The 20,823-nt window shown below is 35.2% G+C and overlaps 2 protein-coding genes across 2 annotated transcripts in view; both read right to left on the bottom strand.

The window, feature by feature from the left end:
- LOC107595638 (ras-related protein Rab-26) overlaps nt 1-14,749 on the bottom strand; it is an 83,801-nt gene extending 69,052 nt beyond the window's left edge. The window contains exons 1-2 of the mRNA XM_016286117.1: nt 14,229-14,749; nt 8,950-9,060 (exon numbers count right to left, since the gene is read on the bottom strand). Coding sequence (XP_016141603.1) covers nt 8,950-9,060; nt 14,229-14,399 — 282 coding nt within the window. The 5' untranslated portion in view covers nt 14,400-14,749. The remainder of the gene's footprint in view (nt 1-8,949; nt 9,061-14,228) is intronic.
- A 2,954-nt stretch (nt 14,750-17,703) lies between these two features.
- The window catches only part of lmf1 (lipase maturation factor 1), a 30,626-nt gene continuing 27,506 nt past the window's right edge, over nt 17,704-20,823 (bottom strand). The window contains exons 11-13 of the mRNA XM_016286135.1: nt 20,389-20,529; nt 20,106-20,289; nt 17,704-18,213 (exon numbers count right to left, since the gene is read on the bottom strand). Coding sequence (XP_016141621.1) covers nt 18,028-18,213; nt 20,106-20,289; nt 20,389-20,529 — 511 coding nt within the window. The 3' untranslated portion in view covers nt 17,704-18,027. The remainder of the gene's footprint in view (nt 18,214-20,105; nt 20,290-20,388; nt 20,530-20,823) is intronic.

The raw sequence follows: 20,823 nt of genomic DNA, 5'->3' as shown, positions 1-20,823 counted from the left end.
TTCTTTCTTTTTTTTTTTTAGAGTTTTTTTCTCGGAATTGCGAGTTTATATATTTATTCTGAGATATGAACTCGCAATTGTGAGGAAAAAAGAAAGTCAGAATTGCAGATATAAACTCGCAATTGCGAGAAAAAAACTCAGAATTGCGACTTCATGTCTTTATATTTACTCTACATTGCGTGTTATAAAGTCAGAGTTGCAAGATATGAACTCGCAATTATCTTTTTATTTTTTATTCAGTGGCGGAAACGGGCTTCCATAATATCGCACAATTCTGACTTTTTTCTCCTAATTGCGAGTTTACACGCAATTGCGAGGTATAACGTCAAAATACTTTCTTTCTTTTTTTTTTTGAGTTTTTTTCTCGGAATTGCGAGTTTATATATTTATTCTGAGATATGAACTCGCAATTGTGAGGAAAAAAGAAAGTCAGAATTGCAGATATAAACTCGCAATTGCGAGAAAAAAACTCAGAATTGCGACTTCATGTCTTTATATTTACCCTACATTGCGTGTTATAAAGTCAGAATTGCAAGATATGAACTCGCAATTATCTTTTTATTTTTTATTCAGTGGCGGAAACGGGCTTCCATAATATCGCACAATTCTGACTTTTTTCTCCTAATTGCGAGTTTATTTTTCACAATTTGGTCACTTTATTTTAAGGTCCAATTCGCGCTATTAACAAAGCATTTACAACTTTTTACTTTTTTCTCAGAATTGTTTATATGTAAATTTTCTCACAATTGCGAGTTTATATCTAATAATTCTAACGTCTTTTCTCAGAATTATAAGATATAAACTCACAATTGTGTTGTAAATAGTGTTTAGTTTGTAAAAATTTACAAATTGCAAGTTATCTCACAGTTCTGACTTTTGTGAGTTTATATCATGCAATTCTGAGAAAAAATAAGTTTATTTTTAAAGGGGTCATGTGATGCAATTGTTCCTTTCTCTTTGGAGTGTTACAAGCTCTTGGTGCATAAAGAAGATCTGTAAAGTTGCAAAGACTAAAGTCTCAAATCCAAAGAGATATTCTTTATAAAAGTTAAGAGTTAACCACGCCTACCTAAAACGGCTCGTTCTAACACGCCCCCACATGTCTACATCACTATGTGGGAAGATTTGCATAATGCCGCCCAAATGTTCACGCAAAGAAAGAAGGCGTAACCTTTATTCTCGCTGTTGCCGCCGCCATGTTGTGAAGGAATAATGTTATTTTTAGCAACGTCATATGACCCCTTTAATTCAGAAGCAGAAACAAGCTTCCATGGGACTCAAGATGAGCAGTAAAAATAGCTGTGTAAAAAAAATAAAAAAATTTTTGTATTTTGGAATTTTATTTCTTTTACAGCTGAATTCCACGTCATTTCAGAGCTCCTAAACAGTTTGCACACGCCGTCACAATATCTTCACCCAACTCGTAAGTCTCTGTCTGCTTCAGAGGACACAGGGTTTAAGACTGAGACGGCAGCTTTATCTTTGGCTCTGACAGGATGCCGGTTTTGAACACAGTCTGTCTGACGAATGACACTCGCGATAGGATTATTTCAATCTGCAGGAGAGCGATCCAGAAATTACACAGCATATGTGAGCGGAAGCGTCTGGGTTTGTCAGTAAAGCGAGCAGTGAGGCTCACATATGCAGAAACAGATGCACAGACCTTCGACACATGCGCCCGGCCTACACTCGACTGGTTAAACGCCGCCAGTGTTTCTTTAGCACACATTAAACATCCATCAGACTCCATTAATTCCTGCGAGATGATAAAAGACAGCAGTCACATAACGCTCACACTGAACAAAGACCGCCAGAGAAACAAATACTCTCATTTGCAATGCTGTACTAAATCCAGTCTTCCTAAATGAGGACATTAAACACTTTTGTCACATTTTATTTTCCAAACTTATAATGCAAATCAAGTTTTTTTTTTCCGCTGCACCTTTTCAAAGGGAATTGTGCTTCATTAACAAAAATATATTTATTTGTCTGTTTTATATAACATAAACAGATATTATTTGCTGAAAAAATGCAATTTCTAGTAACAGAAATGGCAAACTACATTTATATATAAATGTGAAGTTTTGAAGTATTCAAGAAAGTTTTTGTTTACAGCTTTTTGAACTAACAACCAGCGTAATAATACACTATAATACTATACTGCAGTATAACAAGTAAAACAAAAGCAACCTTTTGCAAATATATATATAAAGTCATGGAAAATTATGGATAAAAAGGTAATTGTGACTTTTTATCTCACATTTTTATATTCTGTCTTTTCTCCATAGTTCTGAGAAAATAAACTCAGAATTGTGAGATTTATGTCAGAATTACGACATGCTAACTCACATTTGTGACTTTACAAATCACAATTGCAAGACAAAGTCAGAGTTGAGAAAAAAAATGCAGAAAAGAAAAAAAAATCCGAACTGAAAGATACGTCAGAAATTTCAAAATATAAACATGCAATTGTGAGAGAAAAAAAAGTCAATTCTGTGGCCCAAAAAAAGACAAATAAAACAGAGATGCAAGAGATCAACTTAAAATTGCATGAAAACAATTCAGAACTGTGAGATTTATTTAAAATGGCAAGATATAAAGCCAGAATGACAAGTTGTTAACTCACAATAATGAGACCATAATGCACAATTGTGAGATATAACTTGCAATTCTGAAAAGGACATTTGGAATTGCAAGATATAAAGTCAGAATTGAGAGATATAAACTACCAATTGTGAGGAAAAAAAGACTTGTGAGATAAAAAGTTGCAATTACCTTTTTTAATATTTTATTCTGCGGCAGAAATAAAACAAACAAACAAAAAACAGAACTGTGAGATATAAATTCAGAATTGCAAAAAGTCATAATTCTGCGTTTATATCTCACAACTCTGAAAGAAAAAGTCGGAATTGAGAGATATAAAGTCACAATTACCTTTTTAATTGTTTTTAATTTCATCCATGGCAGAAACCAGCTTATACAGTGATACCCAAATAAAAAGCAACTTTTTATTTTGGGTCACACTGCCTCATAAATCTAATAAAATCTCCTAATGGTGTTCCCTGTAGCCGAATTTAGCGCGCACACACACACACACACACACACACACACACACATACATACAAATCAGCATATTATACTGATTTCTGAAGATCATGTGACACTGAAGACTGGAGTAATGATGCTGAAAATACAGCTTTGATCACAGGAATAAATTACAGTTGAACACATATTCACATAGAAAACAGTTATTTTAAATTGAAATAATATTTCACTAATTTTAAAGTATTTTTGACCAAATAAATCCATCCTCGGACAGCACAAGAAACTTATTTCAAAGCATTACAAAATCTAGTTAATGCATGCATTTGTGGAACTAGAGCAGTGCATTTCATAATCTGGACTCTCAAGAGTGATTGGCGCGAAGCAGGATTGGATTGGACTGGATATTTTATGTTTTATGCATCCAGACACAGAGGAAAAAATAGCCTCGGTTTCTCTGCCGATCCAAAAGCACAATTTCAGTACAGCGAGCGTCCTGATGAGTGTAAGCCGTGACTCAGGACTCTCAAATACTGGCAAATGCAATCGAGTGGCGTGAAACCATTTTTTCCAACGCCATTCAGATGCAAATAAGACACTCTGGCATTTCAGCAGATGTAGCACTGAAAGTGTCCTACACCTACAGCTCTGCTATAAGTGAGCTTCATGAATACATTGAGCTGGAGATCACACCGGGCTCCTGTGTTCAGATTAAATCAACTAAAGCGCAGGACTATCAGTCGTTCAGGACGCACGAGGAATTTCAAAAGAAAAGCTGCACATTGTAGCTCTGCTCCAAAACTTATTGAGCTGTAGACCAAATCCATCCTCGGACAGCACAAGAAACTTATTTCAAAGCATTACAAAATCTTGCACAATCACCAATGCACAATTGCTTTTAGTTAATGCATGCATTTGTGGAACTAGATCAGTGCATTTCATAACCTGGAGTCTCAAGAGTGATTGGCGCGAAGCAGGATTGGATTGGACTGGATATTTTATGTTTTATGCATCCAGAGGAAAAAATAGCCTCGGTTTCTCTGCCGATCCAAAAGCACAATTTCAGTACAGCGAGCGTCCTGATGAGTGTAAGCCGTGACTCAGGACTCTCAAATACTGGCAAATGCAATTGAGTGGCGTGAAACCATTTTTTCCAACGCCATTCAGATGCAAATAAGACACTCTGGCATTTCAGCAGATGTAGCACTGAAAGTGTCCTACACCTACAGCTCTGCTATAAGTGAGCTTCATGAATACATTGAGCTGGAGATCACACCGGGCTCCTGTGTTCAGATTAAATCAACTAAAGCGCAGGACTATCAGTCGTTCAGGACGCACGAGGAATTTCAAAAGAAAAGCTGCACATTGTAGCTCTGCTCCAAAACTTATTGAGCTGTACAAACGCTAACGGTCAACATCATTAGTGACCAATTTGGACGCAGCAAATCTGAACAGCACACAAACGAAGCGCCCAGGAGACTCGACTCACAACTGATGCCAATACAGGTGATGCAATACTGTAATAAGCATAAATATACGTGACAAACATTTTGCCAGCTGGGGTGACAGTTTCATTTTCTTTTACATTTACAGTTCTGTTCCTTCATTTCATTTATGCTCACAAACTGACAGCCAAAATTATTTTCGGTGATAATCAACAGCGTGCCAAGTATATTGTCGATCAATAACAAAGATGAACTGACTTTATTATAATCACTTATTAGTCCGACAGACTATTATACACTGGGAAGACGTGTATGTATTACTTACATTAAAATCAATTTACAATTAACTCCAAGGACAGAAAGAGCACAAATGACACATGAACAGTTTCTTTTCATTCCACATTCAGCTGTAATATTACTATCCTGCATGTTTTATCAGCGCAATGCAATGAAGTCACAAAGATCTGTCAGACTGCACATGACAGCAGCACATGTTTTATTAATACTTCATATCCATTTATTTGACAAAGTCATGTAAAATGCAAAATAATGTATAGATAGCTGATCATTAACACAAATTAAGCCCATTTCTCCACTCCAAGTCAATGTCCTGGGTGTTTATTTTCTAGTAATGACCATCTGACTGCATATTTTATAGTAACTTCAGTATGTAAGAAGTGAATTTGCACAGTTTCTGGACAAGTACGAATTCTGTCAGTAACTTTTAGCTCGATTCAAAGACAATGAAACGGATCGCAGGTCTAAAGCATTGCATCCGGCAGTCAGTGTGAGAGGATAACGGGGATTACAGATGAAACGGCTCAATTACAGCACAAAGTCTCTCCTCTGTATCACTGTTTACAGAGCACAGCCTCACAAACGCTGCTTCTGCAAATCCGACAAGCCAATTACTGCTTCAAACTATGGCAAACTGGAGTTTTGGGACTAGAGATGTAGACAGGAGTGTTTGGGAAACCTGTCTGTCAGTGAAATCAGAGTAAAGGCATTAACCCTCATAATACAATAAAGTCCGTTTTGACCCGGAAGGGATGCATGTCAAATTTTTAAAAAATACATAGTTTTTAGTAAGGGAAGAAAACTTAGCAAATGCCTTAAAGGGATAGTTCACCCAAAAATGAAAATATGTTGTTTATCTGCTTACCCCCAAGGCATCCAAGATGTAGGTGACTTTGTTTCTTCAGTAGAAAACATAGGATGATTTTTAACTCAAACCATTGCAGTCTGTCCGTCTTATAATGGAGGTGAATGGGAATCACGGCTTTGAGAGTCAAAAAAACAAACACAAACAAAACCAAATTAAACCCTGCGGCTCGTGACGATACATTGATGTGTAAAGATACGAAACGATCGGTCCGTGCAAGAAACGGAACAGTATTTATATAGTTTTTTACCTCTGATGCATTGCAATGTCTGAACTGTCCAGAGCGCATCCTGAGCGCGTGACACATCTTCTTCTTTTTGCTTTACAGCGGATCGCCGACTTATAAGTGCATTACCCCCCCCTCCTTCTCAAATGGACCATTGACACTCCTAATTGAGATTGTAGATAGAGTGTCAATGGTCCATTTGAGAGATAGGTGGCGGTAATGCACTTATAAGTCTGCGATCTGCCGTAAAGCAAGTAGAAGAAGAAGATGCGTCAGGCGCCGGCTGTTGAACGCGCTCAGGATGCACTCTGGACAGTTCAGACATTGCGGTGAAAATCAGAGGTAAAAAACGATATAAATATTGTTCAGTTTCTTGCACAGACTGATCGTTTCATATCTTTACACATCAATGTATCGTCACGAGCCGCAGGGTTTAATTTGGTTTTGTTTGTGTATGTTTTTTTGACTCTCAAAGCCGTGATTCCCATTCACTCTGTCAGTGAAATCAGAGTAAAGGCATTAACCCTCATAATACAATAAAGTCAGTTTTGACCCGGAAGGGATGCATGTCACATTTTTTAAAAATACAAAGTTTTTAGTAAGGGAAGAAAACTTAGCAAATGCCTTAAAGGGATAGTTCACCCAAAAATGAAAATATGTTGTTTATCTGCTTACCCCCAAGGCATCCAAGATGTAGGTGACTTTGTTTCTTCAGTAGAAAACATAGGATGATTTTTAACTCAAACCATTGCAGTCTGTCCGTCTTATAATGGAGGTGAATGGGAATCACGGCTTTGAGAGTCAAAAAAACAAACACAAACAAAACCAAATTAAACCCTGACCTACATCTTGGATGCCCTGGGGGTAAGCGGATAAACATCACATTTTCATTTTTGGGTGAACTATCCCTTTAAGACACTCAAAGTACACATTTAGTTTCATGTTCGGGTCATTTTGACCCGGGTATGTATGAAGTACTGTTGGGTGTCAAAAATACTTTTGCTAAATGATCTATAAAGTTATAGTCTCAAAAACCTTTGTAAACTATATTCTGCCTTTTCCCCATATCTCACACAGTTTTGGGACTGATGTGTGTTGATAAACATGTATATGCATAATTTGTCTATTGACAAACCACTGCAGCATGAAAAACTGATCACTTTTTTAATCTGAAAGTGAAAGTTTAAAATGAATTTATTTATTTTGTTTGAAAACTTATAGTAGTATTCATGTTGTTTTGATGTTGGTTTGTTAGAAATATGTTGGTTTCGGTTATAAATTCAAAGGAAATTCTCAGATTAAGTGTTTGTATAAATTTCATATGATGATATATTCAAATAAGATTATATATATATACATATATTTGTGTGTGTGGTTCATGTGTAATTTAAAAATATCAGGCAATTTATTTTTTAGATTTTATTTTTTAGATGCAGTAACATTAAAAACTGACCTTTTTCCACACTTACTCATCACTGAGAAGCTGCTTGTCAGATACAATGTGGTTTATATTGAAAAATATTTTATGCCTGTTTTACAAAATAATTGTGAAATGCAAATATAGTACACAGATTTTGAATGCATTATGAGAATTAAAGTGTTTGAAGATAGAGAGTGGGAATATGATTGAAACAACAACAACAACTCAATCTAGCATATAGCTATTGATGTCTGCATAGAAACTTAAAAGCTTATGAAATACGAAAAGATCCAGCCACTCCATCTAATAAAGGGACCCTTTCACATTGACCAAAGCAGTGCAAACACACAGACACTGTGTCCTGTCCTCTAGATTAGTTCACATAAATGATAGAGTACTGGGTTTGTGAAAAAGCTTTCAGTGCCTTTGGCTGTATTGAAGTAATGGAAGAGCTGAAATGATGCACAGCGGTCTCAGGACGCCAAATCGTTCATCAGTTCATGTTGTCTGTCTGTATTGCTCTTAAAAATTGTTTGGAAAATAAAAGCCCCGAAGAGCTTCGATAGGTAATGATGGTTTCCTTCTTATTGATGTAACAGAAAAGAGACACAGAAATGGCCTATTTTATTGCCAGCTGTAACGTCTTATGGTTTTGCTGCTTCATAGTAGCTAAGCACAAGCCTTTAGTGCTCATAAAGCCAAAGAAAATAAAGACAGAACTGTCTGCCATCCTTTCATTTTCTGAACCGATTGATTTTTACTTAAATGAGTCCTACTGGACATAATACAACAGAGGATGGCATTGAAAAAAATAATCAACTATGAGTTATAAAACTGATAAAAATGCATACATTTATATGCATTAATCCATGTATATTCTATATTCTCCAATGCAGCAGAGCATTGCATTGGAATAATAAACGACTATGAATTCTAAAGCTTACATAAATGTATGCATTTATATGCATTCATGCATGGTTTGGCTACAATGCAAAGGAGGTTTGCATTGAAATAATAAACAACTATGAATTCTAAGGCTGATTAAAAAATGCATGCATTTACACTACCAGAATATTTTTAATAACACCAGTATAATAAGACATTTTTAAGTTTCTAATTAAATTGTAATAAAATGTAATGTTAAAGTCTCTCATGCTAACCAAACCTGAACTTATTTGATTAAAAATGAGTGCGGTCAATCGATTAATCGCATCAAAAATAAAAGTTTTTGTTCACATAATATGTGTGTGTGTACTGTGTATATTTATTATGTATATATAAATACACACACATGCATGCATATATTTAAGAAAAATATGCTGTTTTTATATTAAATATATGTGTATATATAATATAAATTATATGAATATAAATATATACATGTAAATACTTTCAAAATATATACTGTATGTGTGTGTGTGTATTTATATATACATAATAAATATACACAGTACACACACATATATTATGTAAACAAAAACTTTTATTTTGAATGCGATTAATCGTGATTAATCGTTTGACAGCACTATTAAAAATGGAGTAAAAATAAATATAACAACGATATAATATAACAACAATATAACTTTTCAACTTCCAAACTTTGTCTATTAGTGTATATGCATTAGTGCATGTATATTTCATATTCTCTACTCACTCTGAAGTCTATACCGACTGTTGAGATGAAGCTCCCAGCTAGAAACGCTCCATCTTTAAAGCGAACCAGCAGACAGGTTTTCCCCACCCCAGAGTCACCAACCAGCATTACCTGGAGAGAAAGACATATGAAAGATGGAGCAGAACACACAATCTATCCCAGCATCTCTCCTCTCATCTTCCCCGCCTCTTATTCATTCTATTAAGAGACAAACAACCTCTCATCTTTCCATCAGAGCGTCAATCAAACTATGTCTCATTCCCTGCAGCGCTTAGAAAGACACTTTCAAGGCCGTAAAGATTAAAGGCAGGAATATCGGAGTGGGAAGGAGGGGTTTGCTTGAGGAGAGATGAGATTAGAACAAAACTACATACTTAGTACACCAAACCAGTCATTTTCCCAAAAGGAAGCAGGGCTATTACAGTCAACAAAACAATAAAATTAACTTGATGTATTAAAACAACTACAAAAACTATATAAGCTGCATGTAAGCTTTGGCCCTATATATATTACAGCTTTAAAAAAATTTAGCAAAAAATAATTGATACATTTTTACCATGATTTACAGGAAAAATGCCATTCAGTGTAACAATAGTTCGTATACCGAAAATGTCAGGCCTATTTGTAACAAGAATCATTAGATAACGTAAAATTTTGTATAATTTAGTCACTTATTCTTTTACATATTTTAATAACTTTAGGTCAGAATAAGTACGTGGTTTCATTTGTACATAAATAAATTTAAACCATATTTTGACATTTTATTTGAAACATTAAAGCAGACACTCTACTTGCATTTAATATACTTTCCATGTAGATAAAAACACTTTTGTAAATTGAATCTGATGCAGACATCAGAATGGGACGTCTGTAATAAAACTCTGATAGCATATCAATGACGCTAAAATTACACTGACATGAAGTAAATGGATTTTGCTGTATATAAAACTAATTTGACTCAAACTTCATTACATGCCAGTACTTCCTTTCATCCCTCAGACCTGTTAAAACTTGTGATGCCCAAACAAGATCAGGTGTCTCATTAAAGGAAGCAGCTACTTGATGATTTTTCACTGACATCAGTGCTTGTTTTTGGTTTAAATGAGAATTATTTTAGGAACATTTACAACCGCTGGTGGTGGTTGAAGAGATTTCCTTCTAATGTAATGAATTAAATATAAATGCAGCAGAATATGAGCAAAAAGGAGCACATTTCTGGTTTGGGGTACTTGAGTCTCACTGATGGAGTTGTGGGGTATAAAACAGGTTAGGAAACACTGGTTTAAATGTATGGAGCTGCAGGATTAGTTTGGGAAAGCGGGGCAGTGCTCAGCTATTCCTGTTCCTTTGCACTGTCCACTGGTGAATGACTGCTGACCATTCCTGACTGCATTTGATGCTATTTGATGAAAAAGCAATGCATATGATTCATAAAGGAAGGATTATATAAATGCATTATTCACCACTTCCACATCAAACATGCAAAGCTCAGAAGAAGAATACGTCAGTGTTGGATGCTAGTAAGTGAGCGTACTTGCATCAAGCTGAATAACTCAGTTGCTGTGCTCTGGCTTATCTGTATTGACACAGCTGTTCAATTAGAGGCCCCGCTTAACTTCAGTCAAACAGAGCGCGTAATTCTCGCCCGTATGGGACGGCTGGATAGTATTGCATTGTTTTTAAATACTGCTGTAGCATACACAAACTAGTGAAGCTGCACACAACCATTAGAGCAATGAAATATCAATTATATAAGGCAATTGCCATGTTTAGCTGGCAAATATTTACACTCACATATTCACATGTATGGCAAGCCATTTTAACATTTTTCCCTTTAAAACATAACAGTAGGCCTATCTATTAAAACGTATTATAATCTAATTTTAATGTTATTATGGTTGTTTTTTTTGTTTTTGTTTTTTAAGTAATCCAAAAGTAACTTGTGCCTATTGATAGTTTTCATGTGACGTCACACACTCATAGGAACGCCCACCTGGAGGGCAAAATGAAGCTTTGCTCCACTGACCGCCAGTTTTTTTTACGCAGTTTGCATTAAGTAGTAATTGTAGTAAAACTCAGATATTAAAAGGTGAAATTCAGTAAACACCTTATTGATGATATATATTTTGTACAGGCAAGACTGAACCCAGAATATAAACACAATGTGCAAAGTTTCACGTTAAATGGTTTCCCATAGAAAACCATTATAAGGAAAACACTGAACCATTAAGCGGATTGCGTTCATATTCCGGCCTCATCTGCTTGCCTATGTAAACTACGCATCATTAATATAGTGATTACTGAATTTGATCTTTTAATATTACTGTTTTAAATATATTAAGGCACTTTAAGTGTTTTTACAACATTTGTCGCACTGTTTAATGATTGAAATATTGCCGCGGGTGCTTAATATGGATTGCAAATGGCCAAAACTTGCATTTTGTTCACATACCTTTGTTTTATTCTTTTAAGAGGTGATCTAAATATTTGTGGCTGTGAAACAGAAGGAAAATTGATAGTTTTGTGCTGCAGTTCTATGGATGTTTTGCCCTCCAGGTCTTCGAGCCGGTCACGTGACTGAAAGCTATCAATTCAACAAATGAACTACTTAGTAGTCTGAAACAAATAGCAAACCTCAGATGACCACAGAATATCAGTTACCACAAATTAGTTACCAGTAACAATGGAATAGTTACAAGTAATAGGTACAAGTATCTAATGGATTCAAAATAGTAACAAATTGAATAAATACTAGTTAGAATGGGAATATCAGACTGAATGGTTCATCAAATTCAAATATACTAAGAGTCACTGAAATACTATTACCATTAACAATGAAATATAAGTACTCAATACTTTTGAAATAGTGACTAGCAGAAAGGGAATAAGTACTAGTATGTACTGAGTATGTAATTGTAACTAGTAACTAGTATATAATGAGTATGTAATTGACTAGATACTAGTTAGAATTGGAATAATTAGCATCTTCTGAATGGGTAGTGAAATTCAAATACTAATAATCAATACAATTACTTAGTGGTAAACATAAAAACATATTACCAGTTATAATGGAATAGTTAATACTACTGAGATACTGACTAGTAGAAAGGAAGTACTGGCATGTAATGAATGAGAACTAGTAACATTAAGTAGATACTAGTTAGAACTGGAATGTCAGACTGAATGGTTAGTGAAATTCAAATATACAAGTAGTCACTAAAATGACTTACTAGTAAACATAAAAAATACTAGGCCTATTACCAGTTAAAGCGGAAAAGGCAATACGTACTAGTATGTAATGAATGAGAACTAGAGAGAAACTAAATAGATGCTATAATGAATTGAATAATTAGCATCTTTTTAATTTTTAGTAAAAATGATTGTGATTTTATCAGTAAAAGACTGTAAAAATGCTACAGTAAAAACCTGTTAATTGGTTATCAGTAAGTTTCCATACTATACGCAGTGAATAACTGTAATTACATTTAATGTAATTTTACAGTAAAATGCTGTTAAAATTACGGTTTTTGGAAGTGAAATAGAAAAAGTCATTGTATAATTTACAGTGAAAAACCAAAAATTTACACTCCCAGAATTCCCTGCATGACACTTCATATTTTGTTTTTTCATTTAAATAACTATGTTTCTTCTTATTTTCTTCTTATCAGTTGTGTACATTAGGGTTTTATCTTACATCTAATGTTGTTAAATGAATGTTTATTGAATTATTTCAGTATCATGTGTGTTACCATGATGGTGTTTAGTGTTTGTGTGAATGACATTGTGCACCTTCTATATATATATATATATATATATTTATGAGCTTTGATTCATCATGTGACTTTCTCATCACCACCTGTTTTGGTGGTTATCAGTATTACAATGGTTCAAAACAGATATTAGTACTTCAATATGCTGGTTTATTAAAATCTGGGTTTTTTTATTGTGAATTTAAGTTAAGTCTGTAAAACCTAAAATGTTGCTATCATATTTTTTATGGTGAAGTTCTGGCAACCACAGCTGCCGGTATTTTACCGTAAATGTCACAGACTTTTTTTTATATAATGATTCAAATATTTAAATTGATTACTAATAAATATTTTAAAATATACATACTATTATCAGTTACAATGGAATAGTTGCCTGCTAATATTTAGATTGTGACTAAAGAAAATAAAAGAGAGATAAAGAGAATAAGTAGGCTACTAGTAGGCCTATGTAATTAATGACAAACAGGTGACAAATTGAATAGAAAGGAATTAGGATTCGAATAATTCGCATCTTCGCAATGGATAGTGAAATTCAAATATACTCTTAGTCACTGAAATTACATACTAGTAAGTATAAAAACTATCGTATTGACCCGAATATAAGACGTTTTTTTTTTTCTTGGAAATACATCTGAAAAATCACGGTCGTCTTATATTCAGGGTCTAGACTTTGACATGTCAATACACCCACAACACTAGGTGGCGCCAAATACGCAGAAAACGAGTGTGCCATGAAATACGTAATGTAATGCGTGATGTCAAGATCGCGAGTAAAATCAAAAGAAAAAGAAAAGCTTACAGCTGCATGAGTCGTGACTGTCACGTTAGCCTGATGGGACCAAACTCTCTTTGTGATTTTAAAACGTAAGACAGTACCCAGATTTGAAGACTACAGTAAGATTTAACTTCTACTATTTTGGTAGGCTAGTATTAGATGGATAGCCTAAATGTCCTAATTCATGTGTTTTTTTTATGGTATATCAAAAAGTGTATATTTTTTTAAATGTGATTGTTGGTACATTTGACCAGTTTTAACCATACTTTCAAAACAAAAATTAAAATAGGAAAAATATGCAATATGAAAATAATTGAAGACAAAATGTGTTTTACTGAGAAAAAACAAGATTTGGTTTTTAAAAAGCCTTTTTCCAAAAGGTACATCTGGAAAAAGGGGGGTCGTCTTATATTCGGGCCAATACGGTACTAGTCACTGCTCTAGTCACTACTAGTAAATGTTTTTAAAAACATTATTTATTACATAAAACCATTATCGATTACAGTTACTTGATTCTATTTAGATAGAAGTCCAAATAAGTACTAGTATGTAATCAATGACTAATAGATACTAGTTGGACTTGGAATAATTAGAATCTTTCAAATGGTCACTGAAATTATATACACACACACACACACAAAAACACACTAGTAACCAAAAAAAAGGGAATAAATGTATAAACGGCTTGCCATACTGCACTGGGTTCGCGTTGTTCAAAGCGGCTTGTCATGTACCTTGAAGGCGATGTCGTAGAATTCTCCGCTGTTGCTGAGAGAGGGTCTGCTGGGATGCACCACTCCGTTGGACTGGGTCAGGACTTTCTTACCCTTCTCTTTATCGCTGCTCGGAGATGAACTCGGTGTATTTGAACTCCCCTTCCCTTTGAGCGCTTTTTTCCTCGACATTATGATTGTTTATTCCCAGTGCGAACGTGCGACGAGTAATTAATGAGCAGCGAAACGCGCGCTCTGTGCACTTAACTTCTCCCGCTGTCTGTGTCTTAGTACGCGTGAATTAACTTTTCATCAAGTAGCGCGCGCATGACTTCAGGGTTCCGTCAAATAAAGAGTGCGAGCAGCGCACCTGCTTCTGTTGCTCGCGATGCCGCTCCGTTTTACGCAACTGCTCCGACAATTTGTTGGTGCTTTTTCAGAAAAGAAAAGGCGTCTCTGGACCCTGCCTGTGAAGCTGCTCCGTCAGTGTGAAGAGAAAATTCACCTCCTCACTCCTTTGAGCATCATAGTAGCGCACGCGCGCAGGCACTCCGAGCGCATCCTCACTCTCCACTTGTTGCAATACAAAGCCCTTTTAAAGGCGCAGTCTTATTTTGAACGCACATCAGGATTAGTTCTGGTTAAGATGACTTGACAATTAATGAACTCGAAGTTCAACGAAAAATTAAAACCTTGAATGCAGTCTTTTTGGTATGGAAGGCCAATCTGCTATAAATGCATAAAAAGGGAGTTGTGAATTTATTCTTACAATTTTGAGTTTGCTTCTCACAATTGTTTTTTTTTTTTTTTTGCTCTCTCTCGTTACTCTGAGAATATAACTCAAATGCACAACTGTGAGAACAAAGACAGAAAGACAGAATTGTGAAATAAAAGGTGGAGTTAAAATTTTGTGGGGGGGGGAAATTGGGGGGGGGGTGCAAGATGTAAACTCAGAATTCTGGGTTATCATGCAATTCCGATTTTCCCCCCGACGGAATAAAAGAAAACTAAGAAAAGGTAGGCCGAATTCTGACTTTTTATCTGATAACTCAAATTTTTTTTTAACATTTTGAGTTTACTTCTCACAAAATATCTCACAACATTTTTCTTGGTTTATATTGTGCAATTCTGACTTTTTTCAGTCACAGAATTAAAAAATTTAAAAAACAAAAATATATTTTTTAAGTTAATTGCACAGTTTCTCTTATGATTCATACATTTTCTCACAATTGCGAGAGAGAAAAAAAAGTTTTTGCGATTTAAAAAGTCATAAATGTGAGAGAAAGTCACAATTATTTATTTATTCCATACTTTTGGATAAAACCATCTGTCAAATGCATTATTGCAAATGTAAATTTGATCAGACGGCTACAACATTTTACAGCCCTTACATTAATGTTTTGCCTGGAAAATTAACACACACAAAAAATCTCATTCTTCAGATTGAGCTCAAGGTCATTTCAATAGTAAAGCACTATCATAATGTGAAGGCAACAGAAAAATAACAAGATGTTTAAGTTGCACATCATACAGACAAGCAAGCATAAACATCTTGGCAGGAATAAGCTATAAACTGAACCAGACTTTATGACGACAGTCAGACTCGTGGTGAAGTGCAGATATGACTCACGGTGAAGTGTGGATAATATAATGCCGGTGTTTCTTCACAGAGCCTTACATAAGCTTCAGTCACATATAGCCACCAGTGACTCAGAGATGAGCACATGATTAAAAAAAGCTCTCAGTTGTCTTAATCATAATACGAAATTAGTCCTTTGAAATTAAAAAATAGATATTAGATAATAGAATAAATTGCAATAGCTCTTACATATTTTATCCAGAAAGGATGCAACCTGCTTCAGAAAGATGATGTTCATAATTCTATTCTATTCTATTCCGTTCTGTTCTATTTGAAGAGCAGTTAATCTTGTCAAATTAGTACTTTAAAGCTCTCTTAAACCGTATGACTAGTCTTAAATAAATAAGTAAATAAATAAATAAAACTTTGACAATTTTGCATAGTTCTGTGTAGCTACCTGAAACATTACAAGACGGGAATAATACACTGAAATTAGGACTGTAGATTTTGTGTTAATTTAGTATAATTTATTTTTATATGATATTTAAAACGTAGACTATAGTATAATTTATTAATGCAATAAAAAATCATATTTAATCATGCCCCCTGACCTGTATATTCCATTATAAGGTATAATATACTGACCTTTCTCAGCAAATACTGATAAATGAATGAGTATACTATATTATTATATGTGACGAATTTATGATTTAGATTTGATTGACAGCCGTTAGAAGCAGGCTTTGGGAGAAGAGCGGAGTGGTGTGCTGCAGGAGCTGATGACATCTGTCAGCGGACTTCAATTTATCTTTCCATGCTCTCTGTGTACATTTGTCTATTTTAGGTTTTCTATTTTTACGCTGCTCTATTTATGTGTTTTATCCACTACGCTTTCCACCTCAGAGCAACGGCGCATCACACACCTATCAGTACTGTACATGCCCACATCCCAATGCATTGTCTGTATTTATTATCGATTTGTTAAAGTGTTTGTATTTATATCCTCCGTGTGCTGGTGTTATATTCTCAGCACTAGGAGTACACGAGACACTACTGTACTTTTCATCATTTAGAATTTTTTCACAATACTGTTAATTGAATATTTGACCAAAACTGAAGGAAATTGGAATAGTTCAATTCGTTTTTCTAATAAATAACAATTAAAATAATATCTTTATTATTATTATTATTATTGATTTGTTAAAGCATTTGTATTTATATCATGTGTGTACTGGTGCTTGTCTTTCAAAATATTTTATTATTATTATTATTATAACAATAATAAGAGAAAATTGACCAAATTGGCTTGAAATGGGATTAATTAAATTCGTTTTTAGGGAATAAATATTAAAAGATTATGATGATGATTATTATTATTATTTATTATCATCATCATTATTATGTTTATTGAAATTTAGCAATTTTGACAAAAATAGCTGAAAATGGGAATAGTTTAATTCGTTTTTAGGGAATTAAAATTATAAGAAAATGAAATGTAATTATATTATTATTATTATTATTATATATATATGGAAATAGGAAATAGGAATAATACACTTATTTGTTTAAGGAATAAAAATTAAAAGAAAATATTAAATAATAGTACTATTATTTGTTGTTGGTAATAATTACTACTACTACTACTAATAATAATAATAATAATAAAAGACACTGTTAATTGAAAATTTTACTGAAATAGCTGAAATAATGTAATTAACTTTTAGGTAATAATTTAATATTTTGATGAGCTGGATTGGTTGGAACACTCAAACAGAACATTTAATAAAAAGAAATGGGAAAAAAACACGTCATCGTTAAACATTTTAATCAGATGAACCACCTGAAATTGACAAAATGATTGAAATAATTTCTGAAAATCAATTACTCATCAACTCTGAACTATTAATCTTTATCTCACAGAAGGTTATTAGAAAAAAAAAAAATCTGTATTTAAAAAAAAAAAAATTAGCCGATTAGCCTTTTTTCATATTCAACAGCAACTGCATTGTGATTGTAACGCTTGATTGTACTCAAAATCACATAATAGCAGAAACGGTGTTTGTTATTGTTGGCAGGCTTGAAACAGCCCTCGATTCAACACATGCTCTGCTCCTCAGAGACACAGAAGAGTTGCCTTCACAAATCTCTTTTGTAACAGATCGTCTTTGGCACAGTTCAGATAGGATATACTTCAGTCTGTGACATACAAAAAAAGACAAAGTGGCTGTCTGTGGCCGAGGCTTAGTAAGAGCCGGGCAGAGGCCAGCTCCTGGACTGGAAGTAGCTCCTCAGGCTGTCCAGGTTAACGGGGGGGAAGAAAGGGCCGATGCGCTTCCGGACCCACCATTTCCCCTGAGCCGCACTGCTGCTGCCCGGCCGCGTGAATTTATAGCGGAAATGCTCTCCTTGTATCCACCTGAAACCACAGACGCATCAAAACCAGCTCACACTGGATTTCATAACGCATGTTTGAGCTCATTCACTTCAGAGGATTTCACATTCAAGGAATCTGCATTCTGAGCAGCGCAACTGTGATGAGAAAAGAGTTCAAGACTTCTTTTCAACATAGACGTGTGTATATATAAAGTGACCCCAAGAAGTATGTGAACAATGAAGTTTCGCTAATTATAATAAGATGCATGACTGTAAATGCCCAGTGTAACAAAAATAAAACTTCACATCGGGGACACTGAGACTCACAGAAGCTCTTCAGAAGATTGATGATCTCATTTGTCTGTGCAGCTGAATTATTATCGGTGTGTGCACGTTACATAAGGATTATAAATAATCTCAACACTTTCTATTGACTGGGCTTTTTGTACTGGGCTGAAATTCATCTCCTGGTGAAGAATTCATTAAGAGAAAGTGACAGCAGGGATTTTATATCTTGCTGATTTAAAGAGACAGGGCAAATACAAAAGACAAACCCATGCATTCATTAGAACTGAAATAAATAAATATGTGTGAATGCATCTAAATCATTATTTTCAAAAAAGTTTTTAAATAGATGTTGCACGTTTAAAAAAAGTACTTGTTTAAAGATATCATTATAATTATTTTAGGGAGTTCCACCACATGACACTGCACAAGCTGTACTAACTTCCTTAAAATCCTTATAAAAGTATTATGATATTAGCACAGTTGCATCACCCTGACATTGTTTACTTTGTGGCCTCCACGTCAAAATGAATTGTAATGGAGAAGCTAAAATATCCTCATAACAGAAGAGGTGTTTTCAAGTAAATGCATGTGGTATGAATTGCATTTTTAATGCATTTTTGGATAAATGGATAATTAACCCAACGTCTACTGAACTAAGCCCACTTTCTGCCCGTTTACAGAGCTTAGCGCTGAGACACGTCTGACATCCCGGACACTTATTTCCATGCTATCTGCCAGGTAAAAGTGATATTTCATGCATGCTTTAAAGCAATAGTTCATCCAAAAATGAACATTTGCTGAAAATGTGCTCACCCTCAGGCCATCCAATATATAAGTGAGTTTGTTTCTTCATCAGATTTGGAGAAACGTAGCATTGCATCAGTGTCTCAGCAATGGATGCTCTGCAGTGAATGGGTGCCGTCAGAATGAGAGCTGATAAAAACAACACAATAATCCACACCACTCCAATCCATCAGTTAACATCTGGAGAAGACGAAAGCTGAAACTAATCCAGCATTAAGATGTTTTTAAATAAAATACGAGTCCACAATCCACAAAAATGCTTCCTCCGGTGAAAAAGTCCATCTCCTGTAGTCTCTCACGTCACAATCCAGCCTCATATTTGTTTAGAGCTGTTTTGGCTTGTAAACGGTGCAGATTTCTCTCCTGATTCAGACCACGTTTTCACTGGAGGAAGCGTGATTATGGATCATGGACTCGTATTTTAGTTAAAAACATCTTAATGATGGATTTGTTTCTTTCAAACACGCAGATTTTGTCTTCAAGACATTAACTGATGGACTGGAGTGCTGTGGATTACTGTGATGTTTTTATCAGCTGTTTAGTCTCTCATTCTGACGGCACCCATTCACTGCAGAGCATCCATTGCTGAGACACTGATGCAATGCTACGTTTCTCTAAATCTGTTTTGACGAAATGGCCCTCGGATGGCCCAAGGATGAGCACATTTTCAGCTAATCAGGTGAACTATTCCTCTTTAACACAAGAAAACAGAAAGGCTAAAAGCCTCAAGGTTAATAGTGTTTATAATGTTTCATTATATATAATGAGAATGATAATAATGTTTCACATTAGCTGTATTGTTTTTCAGCAAACATTTTCTGGAAAATACAGAGCGTCTCCTCTCCCTGTTTAACCTGAAACGCAGCGAACCACATGAGCCAGTCCAGCCGGTAGTGATACGGCGAGATGAGGCACGGCCTTCGGTCCAGAGCTCCAGGTTTACACAGGAACTCATACTCCTCCCATATAACCTCCTCTCCAGTGTGATTGACGCTCAGCGTGCCCTGAAACACCACCTCCGTCCGCTCCTTAGTGACACTGCGCCAGAGACACACGTGAGCTGGTTAGACTCTGCCATCTGCTGGCTACTGATGGGCTTTATACAGAGCGACGTTCAGACCGAGATGGATGCGCTACCTGCCAAAGGCTCCGTACGTGTTGACGATCCGCAGGGGATCAAACGAGGTGTTCATCATCTGTCTGGAGCTCAGCAGGTTCATCACGACCGGGACGCTCAGATACGCTATCAGAATCCCCAGAGACGCATTCAGCACACGCCTGATCAACATACCTGACCAGAGACACAGTCAGAGAAAAACAGTCAGTGAATCCGAGCCCAGATTAGAAACATACACTACTGCAGTAAGACGCCGAGACTTTTAATCATCAAGGATGCATCACACTGATCAAAAGTGACAGCGACTATCTATTTCTAATAAACGCTGTTCTTTTGAACTTTCTATTCATCTGTGAATCCTGAAAAATGAAATGCATCACAGTTTCCACTAAATAATCTGGCGGCACAACACAATGTTTTCAAAAAAGATAATAAACAGAAATGTTTCTTGAACA

Source organism: Sinocyclocheilus grahami, unplaced genomic scaffold, assembly GCF_001515645.1.
Source record: "Sinocyclocheilus grahami isolate Dianchi unplaced genomic scaffold, SAMN03320097.WGS_v1.1 scaffold206.1, whole genome shotgun sequence".
Taxonomy (NCBI): Eukaryota; Metazoa; Chordata; class Actinopteri; order Cypriniformes; family Cyprinidae; genus Sinocyclocheilus; species Sinocyclocheilus grahami.
The sequence above is the reverse complement of the archived record's forward strand: the minus strand, read 5'-3'. Positions and strand labels throughout refer to the sequence as shown.